The 20,805-nt window shown below is 46.8% G+C and overlaps 1 protein-coding gene across 17 annotated transcripts in view; it reads right to left on the bottom strand.

Annotated features, from left to right (window-relative positions):
* The window catches only part of WDR20 (WD repeat domain 20), a 59,675-nt gene that overhangs the window by 14,635 nt on the left and 24,235 nt on the right, over window positions 1-20,805 (bottom strand). For 6 of the 17 annotated variants that reach the window (XM_072963730.1, XM_072963742.1, XM_072963731.1 and 3 more), the window contains exon 2: window positions 8,779-8,961. The exons of 2 other annotated variants lie outside the window; for them this stretch is intronic. In XM_072963730.1, coding sequence (XP_072819831.1) covers window positions 8,779-8,961 — 183 coding nt within the window. Of the gene's footprint in view, window positions 1-6,117; window positions 6,211-8,778; window positions 8,962-9,366; window positions 9,429-9,777; window positions 11,991-12,028; window positions 12,099-20,805 lie in introns of those variants that run through there. 9 more of the 17 variants (XM_072963728.1, XM_072963727.1, XM_072963729.1 and 6 more) reach the window with 6 other exon arrangements.

Raw genomic sequence — 20,805 nt, 5'->3', positions numbered from 1 at the left:
TGCACATGTGCCCTTTGATCCTCAAAACCACCCTGTGATGTAAGTGCTTGTTTTTAACAGGCAACACGTGCACATTCACATACAGAGATGTGCAGGAGAAAGCCTCGCTCGCACCCGCCCTCCGCTCCAGACCCCCGTCCTGAGTTGCTGTGCTTGGCGTCTTGCTTCTCTCTCCAGAGTGTCCTCCTGGCGGACAAGGCAAACATGGACCCTCTTCACACCGAACGGCAGACCACGCACGTCTGTACCTCCGCTTTCTCATTCAGCCACACACTGTGTGCATCTGTCTGTGCTGCCACAAAGACAGGTTCCTCACTCTCTTCTACAGCTGCAGAGTAGTCAGTCATACGGACGTACTGCAGTTTATTTCAAAAGTCCCCCACTGAGGGACATGTATGCAGCGAAGGGTAGCCTCGTGCACACCGCAGGTCCCACATGGACAATTACACCTGCAGGACAAATTCCCAGTGGAACAGCTGGGTCAAAAGGTACACACATGCACAATTTGTATAGGTATCACCAAATCACCTCCCGCGGAGAAGGGGACAATTAAACTCCATCCGCGATGTAGGCAGGAGGGCCCGTCTCCATAGGAAGACAGGTACTGTCGTCTCACCCACCAGGGGACACGCAGTGCACGCGCTCACTCACTCCTCCTTTCCCTGTTTGTTGAGCACACACTGTGTTGGGCACTGATACAGCACTGGCAGACAGACACCCCTTCCCACATGGAATTTACGTTCAAGCGGGATGAAAAGCTAGTCAAACTGACACACTCTGATGGTAAGGAGTGTTGTGGAGCAAAACAAAGACAAAGGGTAGGGGGATTATAGTGATTTCAATCCCAAACAGGAGGGCCTGGAAAGGCTCTACCTCTGGCAGTGAGGGCTCGCTGAGCAGAGTTAAAGGGCAGCAGACAACAGGCTGAGGGATGCTGGGAAGAGCAGCCTCACAGAGGGAACCACTCCAAGGGCGCTGATGGCAGGCGAGCAGGGGGGACCAAGCACAAGACATCCTGGAGACACAGAAGGAGCGGGTGCAGGTGGCACAGACCAGGCAAGATGACACACCAACGCAGGGCGTCACACCCCTAAGTGGGGCTGCCGTCTGTCTTCTGTGCCACCAACAAAGGCCAGCGAAGGCCAGGGCCACTGCACACAGCTTCTCAGGCACAGGGCACAAGCCTACTTCAGACCCTGAGCAGGGCGGGCATGACTCTCAGGCTAGCCAGGAGTCACTGAATTTAAATTGCTCTGGGTTCTTATTTGGTTTAGGTTTAACCAAAAAGGAAGAGAACAGAAAGCATTTTACACTGCCTTTCAAATTAAAAAAACAAATACCTAGAACATGTTATTCAATAAATATAAAGAATGAAGCCCAGTTTCTGCACCATAGGGGTACCTTTTGGTTCCAGAAAATGTCTAGTACAAAAAGTAAAGAATCTTACTCAGTTTTCAATGTTGAGTAATGGGATTTCCCTGCTGGGCTTGAGTTTTCCAGCATCAATGGGGCCTTGACCTGAAGAGTGTATGTTTGAGTATGTCGAGAAGCCACCCTTGGCAAAGCCCCAGGGCCCTCTGGGGAGCTCCTGAGTAGAGGTGGGGCAGGAGGCTGAGAGAGGCAGGGGCCCAAGCTGGCGCGGGGCAGCCCGACAAAGGCGCAGCATGGTGCGGGGGGACGTGGGGATGCGGGGATGTGGGTGTGTGCGAGTGCGTGTGCGTGTGCGTGTGCGTGTTTTGGCCGGAGCACTTGAGCAGGGCAAGAAATCGCGTCTGGAGCTGCGAACCTGGACTCACAGAGACGAAGTCCCAGGCTGGGGGGCTGGGCTGTGACCCCGAGGCCTGGTGCTGCCCAATCCCACAGCCCAAGAGCCTGCAGTGTGTCCAAAGTGAGACGTGCTGGATTCTCAAGACTGGAAAAATTATGGGAATTACCTCATTCATGATTTTATACTGATTGTATGTTGAAATAATATTTGGATATATTAGATGAAATATCTTAATTTCACCTTTTTTTTTTTACTTAATTTTAAGTTACTTAGAAAATTTTAAGTTGTATTTGTGGCTCACACTGTGTTTACCAGCAGTGCTGCTGCAGACAGCGGGGACCATGAAGGCTTCTGAACAGGGAGGTGACAGAACAACGCGAAAACTCCTGTCAGCAGGCAGAGAAGAGCACCTACAATTCCACTACTAATATTAGGTCGGGGGGTGGAGACAGGTTAGGGGGCTATGACAACTGTCTGTGGACAAAAAAGTCTTAAACGTGACCAGTGGCAGCGTGGCAGGTGGGCTGTTTACAATGATCAGCTGGGTGGCGAAGGGCGGTGAGGTGAGGCGTGGGAAAATGCCTAGGTTTTGAGCTTGAGTGACTGGGAAAGTGGTGACACCAAGAGTGGAGGGTGGCTAAGCTGGGGAGAAGTCCACGTGTCCCCATCCAGTAGACAGCTGATGATAGTGGCCGGGGAGACAAGGAGACCGGCTGTGAACACGGGAGCCAGACCTCCAAGGCAGCAGGTGCGGCAAGAGGAGGAGGAGACTACGAAGCTTTGCAAAAAGCCAACTTACAGGGAGCAGGACAAAACTCAGGGAGGCAGAAGGAAAAGTAGAGAGAATGACCCAGGAGTCCCCCCAGGAGAGGAGAGGATGTCCCCTGCACCATCACTTCCCTCCACCACAGCCCTGCCCGGAGCCCGGAGCCCGGAGCCCGGAGAGAGGCAGAGCCGCAGGCGGGGCACAGCTGCCCTTGAGAGCACAGGGAAGCCAGCCTGAGGCTGGGGAGCGAGGGGAGGACGCCGGAGGAGAGAGCCGCCTGCCGGGCTGGAGAGGAGAGGCTGGGGGAGGGCGCTCCAAGGAGGACGCACATCCCACTCTCAGCAAGCGCGGAGAGGGAGGGAAGTAAGGCAGGTCTCAGGGAGGGGAGAAGGCAGAGTCAGCAGCCGAGACCATCTTTTCGGTTGCCTGGAGCAGCCACTGGGCTTTCCATTAAAAAGTCAATTCCAAAATGCTCCAAGGCCTACTTTTATAGTCACTTTCATAAAAACCAAAACCAAAGCCAAACTCTGGGTGTTAATACGCCGTTTCTGTTTGTCAAAACCCCGACCCAGGAGGTGGGCTCCCCCTCCCCCAGCCACTTCTCTTCCTGATCATCACCCGCCGCCCCCACAGTCCTCATCCTGTTCACAGAATATTAGTCTCATTTCTAATATTGATCCAGTGAAAATCAAACACCAAAACTGCCATCATTAACGGCATTAACATACAAGATTTTCAAACTATACTAAACTAGTTAAAAGGAAGCAAGAATAAAAATAAACCTGTAACCACACTAAAGCACCACCGCTAAAACGAAGCTTTTCTAAAGCACATACTTTTTTCCTTTTTTTCACTATCAACATGACAAGCAGGAAAACATTGATGGAGAGGGGAAGAGTACTATGCCTTTTACAATGCAGATATTAATTTATAACAAAAATACTGAAACAAACCATTCAAAAACCACAGCAGCTGCTGGAAAAGCCATAATGTAGCCACAGCAAAAGCGGCAACTAAGGGCTCTGATTAAGCACCGCATCAGCGACGGCTGCTTCCCGCAGGGAGCATTAGGAAAGGGCATTTCAGAGCTCTGTGAGAGAGGATCAGGTGTCATTTTTCTCAAAGTCAAGACTTTACAGAGTAGATCATTATGTGCTCATTTCCTTCCTCTGATTAAAAAAAGCAACAACAAAAACAAAACTAACAGAATGCCCAGAGCCACCTTTTTGCTAGAGAGCTAGACAGAATATCGCAAAACCAACCCCCTCCCACTCCCGGGGTGGTGGGATGGAAGAGCAGGTGCAGCCCTGGGCAGCATCAGGGCCACAAGTCAGGGCCACTCCTCAGCGCCCTGCCGTGGGACTGATCTAAAGACGACAAGGACACAGGAGCCTCCCCAGTGTGCGGCCCTGGCCTCACGACCTGTGAGAGAGGAGAAAGTCAACGACACAGGGTCTCATTATATGCCAGTGATGAAAGAAGCCAAGACGACAAGTTCTTTTCAGGTTTTACATCTTTCCCAGCAATCAAAACACACTTGAAAATCCTCTGAAGTTACTGTTTTATGGATATAACCCAGATATAATCAGAATTTTTACAAAGATGAACTAGGCTGAGCTCATTACCACGCAGAAACTGTCCCTCGGTGACCCCTCCTCCCCAGTACATCATCACCTGAGCAACGGAAAGTGAACCCCTCACCCCTTCGGGGTGCTCCCCGCAGGGCTGAATTCTGAGCGGGGGCTCTGCTTCCCAGGTAGCTCTCACCGGGAAGCATGAAGCTGGGCTCACCGTCTGGGAGCTTCTCTCTGTGCCAAGATGCTCTCAATAGAGACCCACTAGCTACTTCCAAGGGCATAAAACAAACACAATACTACAAACAGAAACCTCCAAACTACTCTAGGAGACTGGAGACTCAGGGGATCTGAGGCCATCACTCCCCCAGGGAGGCTAGGAAGGACCAGGCCCTCCCCTCCCTCCTGGGCCGGACAGGCACGGCCGGCCGCCGGGGCCACCACGTGACTGGGACGGCCTGGGAGCAGGGCTCCCCTCTGCTGACTGAAATGAGCTGAACAGATAAGGGCCCACCTGGGAGGTGGAGGCTGCCAGCACCTCTAATGGAGGGAGAGAATCTTCCAGTCTCGCCTCATTAAAAAATAAAAAATTACAAAGATGTGTGTGCATGTGTGTAACAGTCTATCTGGTGAGACAGACAAGCACTGCACAGTCATGACAAACAGCTCCTGTCACCTGCCTCACACGTGCTGATTCTCCGTCCGGGTTGCCCCTCTCTTACCTTCTTGTCCTGGAGAATTATCTGTGCTCCTCCTTCAGAGCTGCTGGTGTCACTCCTCCCAGGACGCCCTTCATCCCAGCCCTGGGTGAAAGGGGCCTCTGGGCCCCTGTGCCCGAGCGGTGACCGAGCACTCACTGGGACTGTCCTCCAGGCCCTCTGCTGACACCTCACCTCGCCACACCTCACGGTGATGCTGTCCTTACCCATTTTCCAGCTGAGGAGGAGAGGGGAGTAACAGACCCACATCCTGCAGGCAGTACGTGGCAGAGCTGGTGTCTGAAGCCTAGGCATTCAAGTTCAAGGATCTGTGCGTTCTTAGCCATTGGGCTGTGAGTATTTCAGGGCAATAAACCGACTGTTCTAAGTGCTCCTTTGGAGACAACACGGGAAGAGTATAAACAGGGCTCAGGCCTCGGCACTCTTCTTTGCTCTCACTCTTTCTCCACAGACCTGTCATCTAATCTCAGGGATACGATTACTATTTATACACTGACAACTCCCAAATCTTCACCCCTAGTTTTGAGCTCTAAGACCACGTATCTAACCACCTACTAGCCTCTCAAGCTTACCAAGCGCAGAATGGAACTCTGCTCTTTCCCTCTGTTCCTGGGACCTGCTCCTTCCCCAGTCCTGCCTAGCACGGGAAGCGACAGCCAGAAGCGCAAGGCTTGCTCACACCTCTCTCCAATTCAGTCTCCAAGAAGCAACCAGGGCAATTTTCAAAAACACCACTCTGACCACAGCCTGCTCCTGCTCCTTCTGTGAGACCCCACAACCTCAGGCTAAGCAGCAAACCTGGGTCCAGCCCTGAGCAGCTGGCCGCCAGCAGCGGGCACTCACATCGCCCCGCCCTCCAAGGCCCACGGTCTTCCCAGTCCCCTTGGTCCCCACGTTCTTTCCGGCCCCAGAGCCTACGCCTGCTCTCCCTTCTGCAGTTCCTTGCCTGGTGGCCTCCTTCTCCTTCGAGGCTCAGTTTAAAGTGCACTATTTCCTCTGAGAGACGTTCTCCACCTCCCTGTAAAGCCGGGCTCTGTGTCTGTCCGTCCGTCCATCTGTCTGTCTCTCAGGCCCACTGCCTCCTCTAACATTGCAACAATTCACTGCCACCTGCCGTAAGAGTGTGTGTGTGCGTGCATGCGCAGCGCTGCTGTTCACACCTGTCCCAGGTGTGAGGGAGCAACAGCGGGGCAGGTGCAGACCCGGTGCCAGGCACACAGTAGGTAATTAAAGGCTGTCGAATGAATGGAGAGAAGGGCCATAACTCTAGTTCAAGTCCTCAGCTCTCACCTGGACAGTTACTAGAGCCTCCTCACTGGTCTTGCTACCTTCATTCTCTCTTTCTTCATTCCAATCCACCTTCCACAAGTGCTGACAAGAGTTCTAAAAAAACATATTTGATCCTGTCACTCCCTTGATCAAAAAGAAGCCCAAAGGTTCCCCCACACCTTCCAGAGTCAGACCTAAATTTCTTAGCTTGTCCTGAAAGGGCTTTTACAATCTGGTTCTAGTTTACCTGTCCGGCTTCGAGGCCCCCACTCCAAGGCCCACACACTGTGATCTGGCCACCCCTGGTTGTCTGATGTTCCTCCACGTGCCAGGTTGTTTCCTCCAGCCTTGAAGGCCTTGCTCACCCTCCTCCAACTCCTATGCATCTTTTAAGACCCAGATCGAACGTCACCTTCTGGAAGCCTTCTCCAACTTCCCCCACTGAACTTTTGTTTTTACTTTATATTTTGATACATACTGAAGGATGCAATTAATACATGTCCCCTGGTACTTTGTTCATAGCACTATGACAGCACACGTCCCAGTACCCCATACGCCCATCTTACTAAACTGAGAGCTCCAGGGGAGACAACAGCCCATCTGGCAACCATGCCTGGTGCTGCTTACAGTCTACGACCAATAAGAGCTTGTGGAATTCATTTCTGGGTCCAACTCTATCACTGACTTGCTACCTGATCTGAACAGCACACCTACCTTCTCTTGGACTATCTCCTCATCTGCAGAATGGAGACAGCTGCCCACCCTCCCACGTAGAGGAAATATATAAAACACTCCCCGTCTCATACCAATGCAAAGCCCAGCGTAACGACTGCTTCCACCACCACTCCTGGCAGTCTCTGAGAAACAAACCTCTGATGACCCTTTCTCTTAGACATCCTGGCCAAAATCTGATGAAAATGTTACCCATAAAACCAAAGGGTGTCCTCACTGTGAAGGGCAATCAACCTCCCCTCAAGCCGTAAATGCCAAGTTGGCATTCGACCAGGCAAACCCCAGCACTCTGAACAGCCATTTTTCAAATACAGAGTAAAAAAAGTAGGAGATAGCGCATGCTTAAAGCACTGAGAGTGAGGAGCTGCTTTCTAGCCTGCAACTCCCAGCTGTCCTGAGTGAGGAACGGGTTAGCTGTGCGTCTCCTGGGGCCTGTGGTCTCTGCTCCCTCCCCCAGCGATGACACACAACCCTTCTTGTTCTCTAAGTGGCATTCTGTGCCATCCTCAGCAGAGCAGCCTCCTGATCTTGTTTACCAACAGCCCTTTACAAGATTCCAATCCCTTCCCCCTCAAAAATATGCCCCCATCTAAACACAAACAAAACCCCATAAAGATTCCAAATTCATAATTTCGATTGAGAATACAGAGAAGCCTGGTTTTGTGGCCCCCACTCAAATCATCCAGTCACTCAGAAATCACATCCTCAGATGATACTAATAAAACATCTATGTAAACAGACTAATTTTCTGTTTAAGGTTTTTTTTTTTTTTAACATAAAATGGGATTAAATACTCTTCCTCAATCCAGACAGCAAGTTTTGTTTCCAGTTACCCCAGATGAAACTAGAAGAGAAGATGGCATGGTTCAAAGATTTCCCCAGATCCACTGGCAGTGTCACACAGCAGCACCTCGGATCGGTACTGGACACACATGGACAGCATATACCATAACGACCGCAAAAAGAATCAGAATTTTAACTGCAACTTGTCGAGTTAAATAATCTTCCCTAAACAAAATTACTTCTCAAAAATCAGAACCTATAAAGCACTTCTGCTCCAAGTTCATCCCCTTGAACCACACGAAAGCACTTGTCCTTCCTGAGAGCGACTCCACGCAATCTGACGCTTGTCACACCGGGGCTGAGGCCGGGGCCCAGGGCTTTCACCTCAGCGCACCGAGCCCATCTCTTCTGCTTACTGGGAAAGCCGCACTGAAACAGAGGAGGCGGCACAAGAAACAAGCAGTGGAGATACTCGGGGCTGAAAAGCCGCTCCGACAGCTTTTAAAAATATAATCTATTTGGCAACTTCTGTTTTGCCATGTTTAAAGTTTCTGACATGTTCCTCAACAGACAGCTCAGGTATCTCAGGCTCCTTCCAGAATGAAGCTAAGACACCAGAAACCCCGGTACACACTACAACATTGGCAAAAGCTATGTCATGTGATCCAATTTTAAGTGCCAGGATTTCTAACTATGTGGTTTTACAGCAACAAGAGAACTAATTCTCAGTCAAATGCCTGTCGAAGATACACACCAAAGCTTTAACTACAGTTTAAGTAATCTAAAGAAAGATTATCAAGTTCTTTGAACTACTGAAATTTTCTGGTGATGTGAACAAAGTCCAGAATTTCATATTTTCTTATTTAAATTATAAATATCAAGCTGCAAGTCTCACCCCTATCTCTATTATAAAAGAATTTAAAGCACCTGCTGCTAGACACCTGTGCATGCTCCATTAAAAACACACAAGACAGTTACCCCCAAGGGAGAACAGGTAAAAGTCAACAAATTAACTCACCACATTTGAACCTGGGTCATACTAGGTGGGACAGCTGAGAATGAAAACTGGGCTTACAGCTCAACATGTGACATAAGGCCCACTACCCCTGGCAAGAACGTATACATTCTTAAAGGGATTCTTAACAGCTAAGACAGGGTGCTACTTACTTCCTCATTAAATAGTTTGCTAGTTTCTTTTTTGATTGGGTCTATAAGCTGGACTTGGCCTGCGGAAAAGCCCACTAGGAGAGAGACACTTTCTGCTGTGGCTGTTAGGTGGTTGAAGTCATGACAAGTAGGCTGTGTTCCTTTGTATATCCTTTTATCTATTGGTTTACTCAAGTCAGCAGCCTGGAGGAGAAAGAGAAAAATACACACGGTAAACAGCACATTGAGGTGAGAAATCTAAGTTACACTATTTTACACTCCATTATGATGTTCAATCTTAAAAACAAAAGTATTTAATATATTTTATTGCAGTTTTCAGCATTTTATAAAAGCACTTTCACACACCTTAGCCAATCTGACACTGTTAGACTATCCATAGTATGCTTATAACGGTTACTTTCACAACTTACTCCTCTTCACATAAAATTTAACAAAGACTCCTGGATTTCAGGAGGAAAAATCCTTGAGATACTAAATTCAGTATTTGCAAAATGTATTCCAAGCATTTTCTAACAGTTAACTCTAACCACATAAAAGCTCGGCTTTCAAATGTAGCTACGGCACCTAAGTGCTCATTGGTGAGTTTACCTGTAGCCCAGTGGTTCTCAAAAGTGTGGTCCCCAGACCAGTGGTGGCAGCAGCAGCATCACCTGGAAACTCAGAAATGCACATTCTCAAGCCCCACCCCCGACCAGGGGAATCAGAAACCACAGGGAGCAGGCCCAGCAAGCGGTCACTTAAAAAGTCTTCCAGGTGATTCTGAGGTCCCTCCACTCAGGCTGGAGAACCACGACTACGGCCAATTACAAGCAGGCAGTGACTGGGTCAGTCTCTCTTCTCTATCAGCTTTCAAGTAACTTTCACTTGTCAAGCCCTCTGGTACCTGCATCATCTTTAATTCTTACAACGATCCTCAAAGTAGGTAATATTCCCCCATTTTACAGATAAGAAAACATGTTTAGTGAGGTTAAGTAACTCAGCCAAGGTCACCATACCTACCTAGTAAGTGGCAGGGCTGCATTTGGAACTCAGGTCTCTTTCACCAAGAGTCGGGGAGAAAACATACAACACGCACTCCAAAGACAAAAGCAAACAACTTCTGACTTGGACTAAATGTGATTTTTCAAACTGCCTCCCCTCTTTTAAAGCAGGATTCTTCTCTTCATGAGAAACGTTCTGAGCAATCCACTACGCTGGGCTGTTACTGCTGAAATGAAGAAAGCCACCCCTCCCACTAGTCTGAAAATCACAGGTGCAGATAACCCAACACGCCCTTCAAAACACCTCCCGGGCCCGTGTGCGGCTCCGGGGCTCTCTCATCTCCTGTTCTCTACCCGTCGCCCTGGCGTTACGTTCTGAAGATCTTTTTCTCCCAAAGAGGCCTGTGATGCTGTACCAAGTATTCTAACGTTAGATTTCTCAGGTAACAAGTATAAATACTGTGTAAAAATGAGGACCTCAAAATGGCAGGCTCAAAACCTGAGCGTGTGGAAGTCTGGACGTGAGTGGTACAAGTAACTGGGAGCCCAAGGGTGAAAGGAAGGAAGATACCTGCCAGGCAGACACTCTCCCAGCCTCACCTCAATTAAAATGGAGACTCTACCAAACTCATGGGATTGTCTGGAGGATGAAATAAGAAAATATATACATGAAAGAGCCTTGAAACATGTAATAGTAAGGTACAAAACAAAAGGAAGTCCTGAGTTTGGAGCCAGGAGGAAAGGGGCAGTGGGAGAGGAGTAAGTGCCAAAGCAGGTGCTCAGCCGGGGTTGGAGAGGCAGCTGCAGCAGCCAGAGGAAGGCGCCCCTCACTGCTGACAGGCCGCCCCCCTCCAGGGAGGCAGCTCCTGGGCGAGGCCCCAAAGGCGGGGGAAGAGAAGTCTAGGCTCAGGGAAGAACACGGCAGCTCATCTCAGTGCAAGGGAAGAGATCAAAAGTAAAAATAGTTCAAAATATAAAATAAGATACACTGGCAGCTAGAATCAAAAACCAAATTTGAAATATGAACAATTACATTACCACATGACCTCTCTGTGTTAATTCTTGAGACTTTTTTGAAGTTTGCCTAAGAAACTATCCCCTGAAAGAATACACCTAAATTACGCACCAAAATATAAAAATAAATTCAAAGGCAAGCAGAAACTAACAGAGAAAACAAACTAATACAAAGTAAATGAGCAAAAGAAATACAACGATTCTCAGAAACAACAGAGGAAGTTTAAAGCACCCGTTCTTCCAAGCAATGCTAGCAGCCTGAACTTACACGTCCCTCACAATGACTGCGACTCGGCTCTTGGTGTATTTCTTTTACTTTCCTGCCCCCTAACGTGGAACTTTCCTGAAAAGATGTCATTTGTAATTAGATCACACACAAACACACATCTAAAGTATTTGAAATGCCAACTGAAAGACTGTTTTTACTCTTGAATCATGCAAATATTCCAAAAACGTCCTGTTTACTTAGTTGCTTAACAAAGTTTCTTCCTAGATCACTGCTCTCAAAGTGTACCAGTCCATGAATAGTTTGCTAGTCTGCAGTCAAAATTAAGTACAGAAATTGAGAATAAGCATTTATGGCAATGTGACAGAGTGATTTTATATCTAACTAAGTCTAATAATAAAAAATTCAAAAAAATTCAAGTTTGCATTCTGCATATCTTTTTCAGTTTCTTTTTCTAGTAACCCTTTTTTCATTTTACAAAAGTATCAGTCCAGATAGACTGGAAACTTTTTAAATCAAAAAAAAATTTTAAATTGGTCCTTCAACACTGGTGGGAGAAGCATTACCCTAGAAGGTGTAAAAGTAGACCCCAGCCCAAGAACATCTAGATATCTCTTACCTAAGGTCACTCCTTCCTCCCCAACCCTCAATGGCACAGATGAAACAGGGAGTTTAGCCAAGCAACATGTCACTCACACCAAGCAAGACTTACTGAGAACCCTGAAGAAGTTACACTTCTGAGAAACCCTCCGACTCCACCACTGCTGCCTGAGCACTTTGGGGCCCAAGCCCAGATGGAGGGAAGGTAGAGCCTGCCAGTGCCTGCCTTCCTTTCAAACAGCACGCTCATCTCCAACTCAGCTTGTCCTCTTTCCTCTCGCAGCTGATCACCGAGTGCTCTCTCTTCTCTCCTTGAGGTGCTGCTGTCTAATTTCCTCCTCCCCCTCCTCCTTTCATCCTGGGAGGTGGGGTAGGGTGTGTCAACACATACTCTGAACTCACCCCTCTTTTCAGTAGCAGTAATAACTACCTGGGCCAGCCACTCCTCTTCCCCATGGGGTCATCAGCCTCTGACAGATGGCTTCCCGGGCAGAGGCAGTCTGAGAGGAGGAGAAAGAGCCCAGACGTCAGAACCAGGCAGGTCTGGGTTCAAACCTCACCTTCCCTCTTGGAAGCCAGGTGGCCTTGGGCAAGGTGCTTGTCACCTCTCCCAGGCCCTCTGGGAACAAAGCCCCTTGCTCCCTTGTAGGGCAGTGGTGAGGCCCACGGGAGATGGGACTTTTCATTTCCATCACATCAAAATATGATGACTACCTAGCGGTCCTGCCCTTGCTGGTTCGGCCCCATCCATCTTCCCTAACAGCAACACCAGCTTCTGTCCACGGAACACTTTCTGTGCACCAGGAACTTTACACTTATCATCTCTTTTAATCTCACAGTTGCCCCTCAAAGTCAGCACGAATCCTATCCGTATTTACAGCTGAGGAACCTGGGAAGGAATTAGGGGTCAAGGGCCATGCTGCACCACTCTACCTCGTCTGCCGTCCCACCCTGCCTCGCCCCGCACACACGTCTTGTGTTTGGTGCAGGAAGATGTCCCCTCTTTCCTGGCTTCATTAAGTCTCCTTCTTGGTGGGGACAGTCCCCTTTGCCCCTGTTCCCAGGAATCTTCCTTCAGTTCAAGCCCCATCACCTCCAGCAAGCATTTCCCCAACTACCATTCTCTGAGCTGGCTCCTTTACCTCAATTCTGAAGTACTTAATTCGTCCCACAAAATCTAGTATTTAATCACTTACATGATTACAGTACTGTTTTATGTCTGCTATCGTCAATTATAATTACAACCAAAAATTACAAATAAAGACTCCTTTAAAAAGCAGAACTTCTTTATTATATAGTTACCACTGTATTATTCCACAAAATTAACTTTTGTTTGTCAACTTTCTGGTAAATCCTGCATAGATAGGTTAGAGATACTTTATTTTTTTTAAACTGTTTCTGCATCCTAATGATTGCCAATTATCTAAATTCTTAAACATGAATTTAAAGCAGTACCAATTTATTAAAAAGTCTTAGCAATTTTAAGAATCAGATCATATTTGGCTATCCAGCCCTAGTAGAGTATCCAGTCTGTCACAAGTGGTGAATTTATGTTTAATGAATGAAACTGACCGATCCAAATTTTTTTCAATGATAAGATTACATTTCATCATTATGCTCGTTAGTTTTTGCGTAAGGAGTTACTGATTACAAATAATTTGTCAGTGTCTCATTCTCAGAAAAAATTTAAATGATGGTTGAAAAATTCCTACTGCAGAAACAGAGCTGGTTAACCAAAATCATCAATCAGTAAATACAAGCTTTAAAATGTCATGTTTCTTTTTTTCTTGGACTTTTGATCCTTAAAATCCCTGGAATTCTTTTCATGACAAATACTGTCAAAACAGGAAGTCAGCTGGGTCAGTTCAGCATGGCATTAATGAGCATTTATCTTTCCAGAATCACAAAGGTCTGCAAAAGAAAGCTGTTCCAAGCTCACACCTTCACCCCAGATCCGGGCCGGCCCCAGGGAATGTGGCTGAGCCAACAGGAGTGTGGAGGAGGGACCTGGACCAGGTGGGAAAGGGCTCCCATGGGCTCGGCGGGCCTGCTGGCGCTGACAGGGCCTTGGCACCCCGTCATGGCCATTACGGGAGCTCAGAGAAGGCATGTGGTGGGCCTGTGCTGAGCCCTATTCATGGCACCTGCTCCCTGATACTGCTGAGTGCCCAGAAGCATTTGACGGGATATGGAAAATAATGTCACAAAGACATCTTCTGAAAAACGCACGCCAGATCATGGCATATGGGAGAGACGGGGGGGGCATCTAGGTAATAAAGGTAGGCTTTATTTTCCCTAAATTTCTCTGTCTCCCTCCCCTGCCGAGAATCACCTCAGAGAGAACCAGTCTCACAGAACTTGCCAGAAAAAAGTCCTTTTACCGGCATATCTAACAGCTGCCAAACAGCCAACCGGGACCAGAAGCTGACCCCGTCCACCGGAGAGACCACCCTCTTCCCTAAGCCCGCCCTTCCCATGTTGTGCCCCCTCCCAAGCTTGGAGCCTGTTGCCTCAGTCGGGTCCCCAGCGCGGCACCCCCATGACAGCTTCAGAGCCCTCGTGCAGGCTGTCCTTCTCCGGTCCCCTCCCAGCCTGGAGTCAGCTTCCTTGGCTTGGCAGCAGGCTCCTTCCACCCATTTCTACATGCATTCAGTTCATCCCACACTTGCCAGACTGGTCTTCACTACAACTTAAGTCGCTTCCTCTCCAAACCTCCACGGCCCTGCCTAGCATCACAACGGCTCAGCCCCTGAAGCTTGGTGTCCACAGGCCGCACCACCCGCCCCTTCACAAATATTACCCACAAAGCCACCTGCTCACCTGTGCTCTTCACACCTCCTGCCTTTCCTTAGATTGCTTCTTGCACTTAGAATCCTTCCCAACCCCCAACATCACGCGAACTCTGCCCGCCGCAGCGCAGATGTCATTTCCTCCTGATCTCGCCTCTGGGAGGCACTCTTTCGCCAGACCTTCACTGAGTGCCTATCACTATGTGCTGCCTCTACGAGCTGTAACCAGTGAACTGTAGTCCATATATTGTGAAAGCCCAGTTCCTTTCAAAAACAACACAGACCATCAGGAGGCTGCTGAGTCACCAACGGCCCGAGTGGATTAATCAAAAAATAGCTGGAGCTGTAGTGGCATCAAAGGTCGCCACTGTGCCATTTGAAAATCAAAAGAGAACCCTCCTCTGCTTTCTATTAGCCTTCCTTCTAATCACATCTCATACAACCAGAACAGGAGCCGAAAGTGAACAGGGGATTACTTCCCAGGGCCACAAGGAATCATGTGCTTAGAAGGAAGTGCAACAGCTGGAGTCCTACCTTAAGACCTGGGACCCCAAAGTAAACTGTGTTATAAAGGCTGGTCCAGCTTCTCCCCGGGCAGACTTTTAACCTGGTCAGGCTTGGGGTTTCTAATGCCTGCGAGGGGTCAGTCCACAGTCTGGGGCTGGACCACACGCACCTAGCTGGTCACGCCGGACGAGACCTGGGGAAGCGCCTTCCAAGGCACAGAAGGGAAAGAAGTGAGACGTGGACCCCTCAGAGCTGAGACGTATTCGCTTTGTGAACAAAGCTCAACGCACTGTTTAATCCAGAGTTTCTGTAACATAGTGGAAAATCATCTAGCTCTAATGACAAAAATACCAAACACCTTCACTGCCCGCACTTCATGTGCAGATGAACAGGCTGACACTCAGGTACAGTCAGCTGTAAGGCCCTGCACAGATGTCGGTCCTATAGTCCAACCCACCTGCCCTTGAAGCAGAAACAAAACCAGGCTAATCCACACCCACACAATCCATCTTTCTCACAGTTTCTTCAGTTCAATAGTTACATTCAAAATACCTGCATAATTGTCATTAATGATATTTAAAGAACCTAACATTTAAAAAAAAGATATTGGGGTATAAAGAAGTAAGTTGGGTTTGGGATAACTTATCCCAGTAGGGGAAAAAATGTCAATCAATCGTACAGTTTTGGAGTTTCACAAAGGAGAGAAACATCTGTCTTACTCACCACTCTATCTCCAACATCTAATAAAGGAAAGGCCTGGCACACAGAAGGAATAGTTAAATATCTATTGTAGAAATGAAACAACTCTGAAAATGGAGAGAAAGAAAAGTAAAGTAATAGGAAGCAGAAGAGACCCAGAGCCAAACACATCTGAAAGCAAACACATAATCCTTTTGCTCACCAAAATCCTAACAACCAATGCCTTCTTGGGTGCCCGTCTGTGAAAGAAAACCACCTCTGTTAGCAAATACCAGTAGTCACTTGAGGCTGACAAAGCACCCCCAAGCATCAGTTCTTCTGACCCTCCTTACAATCTTGTGCTCTTAAGAACTATCGCCACTCCCACTTTATAAACAGAAAAACAGACTCGGCCCCGGGTGGAGCCCGGGCCTTCTGAACCCCAGCCCCGCGTCCTCCTGCGTCATGCTGCTGTGAAAGGAAGCTGACGACATCTGCGGTAGCACCTAGCTCTAAAATTCTATCACAGTGTGACTCCGCACTCCCATGCTTGCTGAAGTGGGAATCAAATATTCCAGTCTTGCTCCGTTTGGCCCAGATTCCAGACCTACCTTCCTCAATGCATTTACCTTGCAGGGCTGTTCTATTAAAATGGAGTAATACACTTAAGCCCGGAGCATAATGCCTGACACTCAAAGTATTTTAGAAGTTAGTTCCCCTCTTTGAAACACATATTTCTCCTTTTGAATACATAAGGACTTGCTGCTTTTCATACAGACTTTGAAAATTCTCATCATTCACTAATACTTTCAAAGAAATACCAATAAGGAAAAATTGGGATATTTCTTTCTGCCCTGCATTTCCTGGAGAAAAACATCAGAAGCCAAGTTTAGGGCAGGTCTTCCTTCCAATATAATTTTCCAAAACAAGACAGTACCTTCCTCTTCTTAGTTTCCATCCTCCTTCCCTGTCAGACAGACTAGCACGTGCCCACACTTGCACCGGCAAACCAGACCCTCTCCCTTTTCTAAAAACAAGCTGTAGGCATGTCGCTTGCTGGCTTCTGGTGGTCCTGACCTGGGGCTCCTCTCCTGTGGCAGGACAGCAGCATGGCCACGAGAAGTGGGGCAGGGAACTCCACAGAGGGAGAGAGAAGGGAAGGATGATGCCAGCCGCCATCAGAACATAGGCGAGTAAGCAGACGGAAAATGCGAGGGGCACTACCTTTACCTCACTCCCCAGTGGGAAGAGATGCCCAGTCACAAAACGCATAAAACGTGTTCAGCAAAATTTTCACAGCAACAAACTGGGGCACTGCTTACTGATGGCAAGGAAAGGCTTCTCACAGGAGCCAGGGAGGGCTCCGCCCGTGGGAATCTGCTCTGGGCGCGGTGGGAGCGGCTGCCCAGAGGAAGCAGGCCGCGGGTGCAGCCCCATCTTCTCGCTGCCCGGCACTGTCAGTCAGGTATCTGCTGAAATAACAAGCTTCTCTTGTTCCTCACGGACCGTTTTCCCCCAAGGCAGCCTGTCACTTTAAAACTGCCAGCCAAGTAAACTCTACTCCTGTTCCCTTGGAGTGGTTTTTAAAAACGAACTTAATGAGCTGCTAACTGCAGCAGCTTCGCCATCTCTCTGTTCCCCTACGCTGCACTCCAAGTTCAGGTTACGTCTCTTAGCACAACGCGAAATGCTATAAATGGTTGTCGTGGTGCTTCATTTAGGCTAATGAAATATTGATTTCTTCATTAAAGAAAACTATGAATAAACATGAGATAAACTCAATTTGCACACATTCTAACACCAGATCTCATCATGTTAAAATGCTGACATATTCAAATGACCTATTTTTATTAAAACCGTCTGTTAAATACGCACAGAAATATGTATTCCTATTCCCAACATCTCAAATGGAAGAAAAGGCAAGATGCTTTCATTTCTGCAAAAGAGACTCATTTCAAATTCTTAGAAAACATGTATTTTTAAGTTTCCCCTACAAGGGGTGGGGGTAGGGAGGAATTCTATGACCTGCTAAAAGTGTTGTGACAATACTGGTCAATTAAAGGCCATTCCAAGGAGTGAGCATTTCTATACGCTGCTTAACTACTACGCTATTGGTTCCCTGATGATCCTCGAGCTTATTATGTTTGGCACAGCACACGGGTGATTTTTCAATTTTCCGATTCAAGTTGCTGAGTAACATAAGCAGTGCTCTGCAGAGGAGCTCCCATTCTAAGCAAGATATGCCCTAAATCTCCAATTGTGTGGAAGCCCTGCAATTTTCTGACCCTTATTTCCTCATCCTACAATGAAAGTGAGGCCCACGGAGGAGTGGTGATCTGCCCAAGGTTTCACAGAGCTTAGAACTCTGCTTTCAATCACAAGCTGCTGCTACCTTTTCAATCACCCAACTTCAGTTAGAACAATGATCTAACTGAATCTGTAACATACAAAATTTCAAGAAATGACACTGATGTGTACCATTAATTTTACATCAAAATGACAGCATTTTGAAGTCAGTACATTGCTGGGTTTTCAAATAGGAAGCCAGAGAGCTAGAGAGAACACTAAACTTGTCTTACAATGAAAGGAGGTCAGTCACTAAAACAGGAGGCCAAAATCTTGGACTTGGCCTCTGTAATTCAAACAGTCTGATCCAGCCAGGCCTCAGGTAGAGAAAGCAGCCTCAAGTCAGTGGGAGTAACAGAGAGCTGACCCATTCTACAAACCACCACGAGGAGAGGCTTCACTCTCGCCTTCATCTGAAGTTTTACAGAATCATGGGAATACTACTCACCTGGCACGTGTGCTGTTAGCCATTTGTCCCAACTAGTCCAAAAATCTTCAGGACGCAACTGTCTTACAGGCCCCCAGTAACATTTACTCGGATGCTCCTTACGTTTTTCCCCCATCAGATTTAAAGAAGCCTTTTTAGGCACCTGAAGTGTCTCCTGCACTGGTACAGCACTCGTAATGCAACAGCAGCCAGTTTCAAACATGGACCAGAAGACCAGCACACACCGGAATGCAGAGAGGCAGGCCTTACCTCATGACAGGGCTGCATGTCAGCACAGCCTTGAGGAGGGCGACCTGGCAAGACCAAGAAAACGCCGCTTTCCCTTCATACACAGAATCAACCCCTGGGGATTTATTCTCAGAAAATATTTTTCAAGTGTGGAAACTGTCTCCAATAGCCCATGGCTGGCCCAGCACAAATGTCCATCTGCAGCAGGCTAGGTAAACAGCAGGCTGTACACGGACACTGACTCGTAGGCTACAGGCACTGACATGGCAAATCTCAAAAAGTAATATCGAGCGAAAGAAGCCAGATACAAAAGCAGTATACCATATACTAAATATTCTATTTATATAAAGTTCAAAAATAAGGAAAACTAAGTCTGTGATGTTTGGAAGTGAGGACGGTGGTTACCCCTGAGGAGTGCAGGGAAGGGACGGTCACAGGGGAGGCTCTGGGTGGTCAGGAACGCTGTTCCTTAACCTGGAGTTGATTCTGCTTTGTAAAAAATTAATACACCTTTACACTTACACACATTTCCATTTGAATGCTATCCTTAAATTAAAAAGTAATTTTAATGATCAAACACAAATACAAAGATAGTCAACTCAACTTTGTTTCTAACAAAACATTATTAACATGCAATGTGTTCTAAAAATGAAATAAATGTATCATGTAGCCATTTAAAATGAAGACATTTACTTACCCACAAAGAAGGATGCTATATGCTATCTCATTTAGTGAAAAATGTAATAAAAGAACAAGATTCCAAACATGAAAAGAATTACAAAGAAATCTTAAAATTGTATTCATACTGTAATCATGTTGTTAGTAATAACAGTGTATTGTTATTCTGAATGTCTTGTAGAATAAAGCAAAAAATTAATTTTGTGAATATCATTAGCAACCCAGATTTTCCACATAAGAGGTATAAACGTAAAATCATTAATCTTAAAATTGACTGGGAAAGACCAATACAAACTCATTTTCTAGCTCTGTCCAGTAAAAAGGCATAGAAACAATGATCAAATGGTAATAGAAACTCCTGCCCAGACTGCACCACAAATGCTATTTGCAGCTTAAAGTCACCAAGGCTCCTATAGCCTTGATACCAGGTGTGGGCAGGAAATGGACAAGATGAATCTGGAACATCTTTTTGTACCTCTGGGCAAGAAAGCTATCAAAGACTACTGAAGTTGGGTCCAAAACACTCAGAGGGCAAAGCAGAGGGACTACCATTGGTCAAAGATAGGGCAATTTAAACATAAAAACAATACTACAGAACTTTCATGGAATAAAATAAGACTATGAGTTCATACTAATATCAATAAATGGGAAGAAAACAAAGCTTTCCCCTACATTAGACTAATACTTAACAAACGTAGAAGGAAAGAATAATGGAGTCTGAAAATCACTATCTTACAAGCATCATAGTAATAATGTAATAAATGATTCAGCCAAAAATCATCAATGGATGCTAAAACTAGCAAATGAAAGTTTGAAGGGAAACAGGATATTTATGTAGTGGCAAAGTATCCCCTCCTGAATTACATATCAATTACAAAGAGCAAAGTGTAACTTTACAATGGATTCGTTTAGCAAACACAACCTTAATCAATGAAGAGCAAGACTGTGAACCCGGGCAAAGAGCAGCCTGTGCCTCCTGACCTGCTGCCCTGAGAAGGACACAACCTCATTCTGTGGTATCCCCAGCTCCACAAACGCAGACTATGAACCCAATCATGAAGAAAATAGCAGACAAATCCAAACTGAGGGATACTGTACAAAGTAACTGGTCTGAACTCTTCCAAGATGTCAAAGTCATGAAAACAAAAGACTAAGGAACAGGTCCAGACTGAATGAGACTAAAGGGCCTGCAACTAACTATAGTGTGTGAACCTGCACTGGATCCCAAACCAAGGGAAAATGGGAAACAAGTGTAATTTTAACGTGAATTGCGGATTAGATCAAGGTTACATTTTTTATTTTGATGAATGTACTGTAGTTATATAAGAGAAAAATCCTTGTTCTTGGGAAACAAACTGAAGTTTACATGGATAAATGGACATGATGTCCACAAATTACTCTCAAATGACTTATTATATGTACACATATACAAGGAGGGGAGAGGGAAAGCATGGAAGAGGAGAAGGGGAGGGAACACACAAATGATAAAACAAATAGGCAAATTTTAAATAATTAGTCTATCTGGAAGTTCTC

This window comes from Vicugna pacos, chromosome 6, assembly GCF_048564905.1.
Source record: "Vicugna pacos chromosome 6, VicPac4, whole genome shotgun sequence".
Taxonomy (NCBI): domain Eukaryota; kingdom Metazoa; phylum Chordata; class Mammalia; order Artiodactyla; family Camelidae; genus Vicugna; species Vicugna pacos.
The sequence above is the reverse complement of the archived record's forward strand: the minus strand, read 5'-3'. Positions and strand labels throughout refer to the sequence as shown.